The sequence below is a fragment of the Apium graveolens genome, chromosome 3 (assembly GCF_009905375.1).
Source record: "Apium graveolens cultivar Ventura chromosome 3, ASM990537v1, whole genome shotgun sequence".
In the NCBI taxonomy this organism is placed as follows: Eukaryota; Viridiplantae; Streptophyta; class Magnoliopsida; order Apiales; family Apiaceae; genus Apium; species Apium graveolens.
In genome coordinates, this window is record NC_133649.1 from 49,242,489 (window position 1) to 49,248,922 (window position 6,434).

At 34.3% G+C, this 6,434-nt stretch overlaps 1 protein-coding gene across 1 annotated transcript; it reads right to left on the reverse strand.

The window, feature by feature from the left end:
• Window positions 1–3,187: 3,187 nt before the first annotated feature.
• On the reverse strand, window positions 3,188–4,282 carry LOC141714200 (uncharacterized). The gene has a single exon (XM_074517732.1). It carries the CDS (start codon window positions 4,280–4,282, stop codon window positions 3,188–3,190), a length of 1,095 nt encoding a protein of 364 aa, XP_074373833.1.
• Window positions 4,283–6,434: the final 2,152 nt, after the last annotated feature.

Below are 6,434 nucleotides of genomic sequence, written 5' to 3' on the forward strand. Positions count from 1 at the left end.
ATAAAATACTGTGTCAATTTTATTTGTGATCGTAATGTGGTCCCAATGATGCATAAAATATCATTTCCATAATATATTTTTGTTAAGTATTTTTATTATTGAATTAATGAATTTGACATTTTATGCTGCCAACCATTGTAGTGTTTTTTGAAAAAAAGGAGTTAAAAATAATATGAAAAGAGAGAATTTAAAATATAATAATTTTGATTATGTGAAGAAAGTGTCAACCCTTGGAGTTTGCGCTTAGTCATTTTAATTAGAGTGGAAGTGAGACACAAATTTTCAACCCATTAATATCAAAAAAATTTATAACCCAACCCAATTACATGAGTGATGTGTTGGGTCGGGTAGGGTTAGGTTGAATGGGTTGAATAAGAATAATAGTAGACGATAAAAAAAATGCTTCATACGAGAAATAAATGATCGTTCAAATTATTATAGGTATATTAAAACAAGTATAAAAATATTTTATAGCAAATGTAAAGTTAAAGACAAACACAACTCTCGGAAAAATAAGTGAAAAGTTAAAAATACAATCTTAATTCAAGAAATATAAATTCTTAATTTCACAACCTATCAAAATTTACTTTTACTCTGCATATATATATATGATAAACATAAATACTATAACCAATCAAATTGGTTTAACATAATAGTGTATGAAAGTATCTTGTTATAGTGCAGCTCATTGTCCGCTTCATATTACTTGAGTTCAATTCAATTTAAAAAGTTTAGTTCAAAATTACGATCAAATTCAAAATATATTATTGTTATTATTTCATTTGTCTACTGCCTAGTGCATAATGCATAGTTAGTTATAGGTAAACACAAATGTATGTCCGAAATCAAAATGGGCTGGGAGTTAGTAATATAATAAAAATAAGTTGGGACTTAACAATTAGAGCGGGTTGGGTTGGGTTAGGGTTTTAAAAAGTTAAAATTCGAACCAACCCAATATAATCGATCTAACAAAAATTTAACCCAATTAACTCATAGGTTTGGATGGTTCGGTTTAGTCGGCCCAACTAAGGATTGGTTTGGGTTGGTTTGAACGGGTTTGCTAATCCATGAACAGCCCTAGTTGCTAGACAAGTGGAAAGTGGGACTACCCTTTGATAGCCTATAATAAGGCAGACCCAATAATAAAGGCCCAGGGCCCAATTACAAAAGCTCAGGGAGTACTCAGCTTTAACCTGGAAGGGCCCGGGACACGTGGCAATATCACCACCGTCCAGGTACCCGGGATCCAGAACGTTCCTACGGTCCGGATCGGGGAGTACTCTGACGCATCCCAGGCGTCCAGACGCCCTACACTCCAAAAGGCAAACCTACGGTCCAGATTAAAAGGTATAAACCCCTAAACCCTAGTAGGAGGCCTATAAAAGGTAGAACAGAAGGAAGGTTGCATGTTACAATCTCACATACTCTCTCTCTCATCTATACTTGCACACACACACACGTACACACCATAAATATACTCGCATAATTCCCGTTTTGCCCCTCTTCTCCTTAAAACCCTTTCTCATTCTCATGCCGGAGGTGCCGCGGGGACGCCACCCCCTTCCGGTTCTGTTTTGTAGGTTCCCACCCTACAGCTACACTGCACGCCGCCGCCACTTCAATTCAAAAGGAGTTTGAATCCGGGCCCAGCAAGGAGAAGGATCCGGGCTGATTTGGGATTATCACCCTTTGTGCGGAAATGAACCCCTGCAATATTTGGATTGAGTTGATATAAGGGATTGCCTGTTATTATCTCAAGTCTTAAAGGATTGCCTTAATTGACCTGATATACTTTTAGCAACCAAGGGCTCAAGCAGGCCTGAAGTTTGGATCATGAAGACAACATTACATTTACACCATTGTAATATGAAACTTTGCTTGTCATTATCTATAGAAATTGATAGAAAAGAAAGCTCGCTTGTAAGTGGTGACTTGTGACCAGTTGGGTTATATTTTACTCAGTAAATTACGGTCCCCGTCCATTTTCAAAATAGTGAAGACTGGTGACCAAATTTTAAACGTATTTTTAAAATAGTGACCATACTTTTATATTTTCAAAAATCATAGTTATCTTTTCTCATTGCCTTTCAAAAAATTCTTACCATCAACTCCTCTTAAATTTTCAATGTGTGAAGTTAACTAATATATTGAAAAACAGAAAGAAAGTTTTTTTTTGAAGAAATAAAAAAAAAACAGAAAGAAAGTTGGCCAATATTTTGAGATTTCAAAAAATTAGTACTACCTCCGTCCCAATATACATGTCCATGTCCCTTTTGAAAAAAAAAATTATCCCAAATTACTTGTCCCTCTCTTCTTTCAATGTAAATTTAAGCATAATTTTTCAAAATTATTCTTAGATTTGATATTTCCAAGATTTGACTTTCTAAAATTAGTATTTATTCTCTTTTTTCAATACATTTAATGAGGTATTTTGTTGAAAATGTTATCCAACTAACCCTTTTCTTAATATGAGTTTTTTTTTCCAAAAGTGACATGTAAAATGGGACGGAGGGAGTATATTATTTAAGTTCGATTTGCTCAATTATTTCTGTGATTATAATTTTCTTGAAAATACATAAAAATAGTTGTCCATTGTTAATTATATATGCTTAATATAAAGATATGGTGCCGTGGTTTTCCCATTTCCATACAATTAAAAACTAACATATTTAAACTTTTTAAATATTACAAAAAATTCAAAAACAAAATATCAGTAAAGCAAAAGATTATAAAAAATAATAAATAAAATATTAAAAGCAAAATTAAAATAAGAAATGTTATATATTTGAATGACTTTTAACCTTACAACTTACCCCATTAATTCTCACACCCTTTGGCTTTTCATTTTACACCCTTTGGCTTTTCATGCTACTTGTAACCTACAAACTCTAGCCCTATATAAACCATTGTAAGATATGTGATTGATATATGAAATGAAAATCTTCTCTATTCTCTTAGTAATTTTGTTCTTGTAATGCTCTCTATATAATATATTCTATATTAGTTTGTAACACGTTATCAGCACGAAAAATAAAATAAAATTAGAAGTAGAGGTAAAACATCTCAAGTACTTCATTAAAGAAAATTACATAAGCAACTGATAAGGATGATTATCATAGTTCAAAAATTAAGTACTAACAATCCAAAATAAATAAGGAAAACGTTCAACAAGCAAGTAAGGCCTTTCTTAATTATTCTTAGGCTCATCACCACCAAATTTAGGCATATTCACATCGACATCTTCAAAGAAATCACCAACTTCCATGTGAGTAAAGGCCGAAGGATCAACTTGGCCATCACTTCCAAGATGTGCTTCAAGATGAGCAATCCCCAAAGGATCATTCTGTTCGGTGAAATTAGTTTCAACATTTTTCAAAGATGCTTGATATAGGTCAGCAAAGTGCTTGGAGGTACGACATGTACTTCTCCAATGACCTTTCATTCTACAACGGCTACAAGTACTTTCACCCTTTTTAACCATCGTACTTCCCTCGGGTTTCTCCTCATTTGTTTTCTGTTTTTGATAGTAAGGCTTCCTTTTAAAGTGGGGGCGATTTTGTTGATTTCGGCCTCGACCACGCCAAAATCCATGACCACGGGCACGCCCACGTCCACGTCCATATCCATGCCCACGTCCACGTCCAAATGATTTATTATCTCTATATTCATTATTAGTCACCGCATTCACTTCAGGGAATGGTGTTGAGCCAGTGGGACGTGCTTGATGATTTTTCAGCAAAAGTTCATTATTTTGTTCAGCAAGAAGCAACACAGAAATAAGCTCAGAATATTTCGTGAATCCACGTTCACGATATTGTTGTTGCAAGAGCATATTATTGGCATGGAAAGTGGAATATGATTTTTCCAACATATCTTTATCGGTGATATTCTCGCCACATAATTTCAATTGAGATGTAATTTTGAACATGGCAGAGTTATACTCGCTCACACTTTTATAATCTTGCAATCGCAAGTGTAGCCAATCATAGCGAGCTTTAGGAAGTATCACCGTTTTCTGGTGATCATATCTTTCTTTGAGATCTTTCCAAAGAGTTGATGGATCTTTATTAGTCAGATATTCAGTTTTCAAGCCTTCATCAAGGTGATGGCGAAGAAATATCATGGCCTTTGCCTTGTCTTGTTCAGAGGTCTTATTTCCCTCTTTTATGGTGTCACCGAGACCCATTGCACTAAGATGGATTTCAGCATCAAGAATCCATGTCAAATAATTTTTGCCGGTGACATCAAGTGCGTTAAACTCAAGTTTCGTAAGATTCGACATTTTCACTAAAAATAAACAAAACTCGAATCAACATCAATATTTATGCACATAAATATAATGCAATGCGATAATTTTTTATGACAAGATAACAAATAATTTGCGAAAGAAACAGATTATCACTTATCAAATATACTCACTTAAACAAATATAATATATTACACATAATGATGCATTTAATCAACAAGTTTAATAGAACATGATTTTAGTTAAGTCTCAGAGACTAAAATATATGCTATTCATTGATAACAACCCATCTTAGTTAACATGACAATTATTAACACGCATGCACAAGTAAAACAAATATAAATTACTGCTACATCAACTCTTAGTCACGGAAATAGATTATAAAAGCTGCAGGAGACAAGGCATAGCCTAGCTTTTAGTTTTTAACTATTCGTGCAAAGTGCAAATCTCCCTAAATTTGTACAACATTCAGATTATAGCATAAAAATATCAAGCCACTTAAGTAATTTGCAAGGGATAACATAAGAACTAATACAAATAATTCATGAAGCAGAAAACAAGTGAAGTGATTTTAATTTTACTTACGCAAATGTTCAACTAAGCAGGCATGAAAATCAGGTCAAGCAATTAGCATAAATGATTAGTACAGAATATTATACAGGCATCCACTTATATATTTAACCACCCGCAAAGTGTAATACGTGAACATGACAAATATGAACTAAAAGAATAGACTAGCATGTTATGGATCTAGTTTTACTAACATGCAATCATGCCTGCGGTAATATATTCATTTAACAATTAAAACATGGGCATACCTTTTGTAGAGACAGGAAGTAATGATCACCCAGCTAGTACTAGTACTTGTGTTGACAAGAAACTCGTGTAAACTCGTAAACCAACTTCTCCTTCTGGTGCACCCACAGATCCGGAAGAGCAAGTATAGTGCTACCTAATGGTACATATTTGTTGATTGAAAATGCAATATTCTCCACCCGATCAAAAAGAAATCTTTTGAGTTTTAAAGATATACGCCACAATGGCTATCATATTGAGACAACAAATGAACTTGAAAGTGAATATTTGTGTATCACGACTACTATCTCAGGGAGGAAACATGTGATAGAAAAACTCCCATCATATAATTCTGGATTATATTATACTTTCATAAATCCAGTTGAGTCACACATGACTATTAATACAAGATCTGTTGACCCGACAAATTTTATTATATGGCATGATCGTTTAGGCCATCCGGGTTCAACAATGATGCGAAGAATTATTGAAAATTCAAATGGACATCCACTCAAAAACAAAATTGTTCCATTGTCCAAAGATTTTTCATGTGTTGCTTGTTTTGAAGGAAAATTGATAACAAAACCATCCCTTGTGAAAGTTGCAATCGAATGCCCAAAATTTTTGGAGCGAATTCAAGGAGATATATGTGGACCAATTACCCCATCTAGTGGGCCATTTCAGTACTTTATGGTACTCATTGATGCATCAACAAGATGGTCACATGTTAGTTTATTGTCCACTCGTAATATTGCTTTTGCACGACTCCTTGCTCAAATAATTCGATTACGAGCACAATTTCCTGATTATAATATAAAGAAAATACGATTGGACAATGCAGGAGAATTTACATCCCAATCTTTTAAAGATTATTGTATGTCTATTGGGATTGAAGTGGAGCATTCTGTTGCCCACACACACACTCAAAATGGTCTTGCCGAGTCTTTCATTAAAAGGCTACAACTAATTGCGAGACCATTACTTATGAGAACAAATTTACCAACTACTGCCTGGGGACATGCAATATTACATGCGGCTTCTTTAGTTCGGTTAAGACCGACTTCTTATCATAAATATTCCCCACTGCAACTGGTAAATGGTCAAGAACCAAATATCTCTCACTTGAAAATTTTTGGGTGTGCTGTTTATGTTCCAATATCCCCTCCCCAACGAACAAAAATGGGACCCCAAAGAAGATTAGGGGTATATATTGGGTTTGATTCTCCCTCAATTATTAAATATTTGGAGCCCAAGACTGGTGATTTATTCACGGCAAGATTTGCCGATTGTCAATTTGATGAGACAATTTTTCCTGCATTAGGGGGAGATAAGACAAAATTTGAAAAAGAAAAGCAAGAAATTTTGTGGAATGCAGTGTCCCTGTCTCATTATG

Bases quoted from the DNA above. Each gene is read 5' to 3' on its own strand.
- LOC141714200 (XM_074517732.1), bottom strand. From the start codon at position 4,282: ATGTCGAATCTTACGAAACTTGAGTTTAACGCACTTGATGTCACCGGC.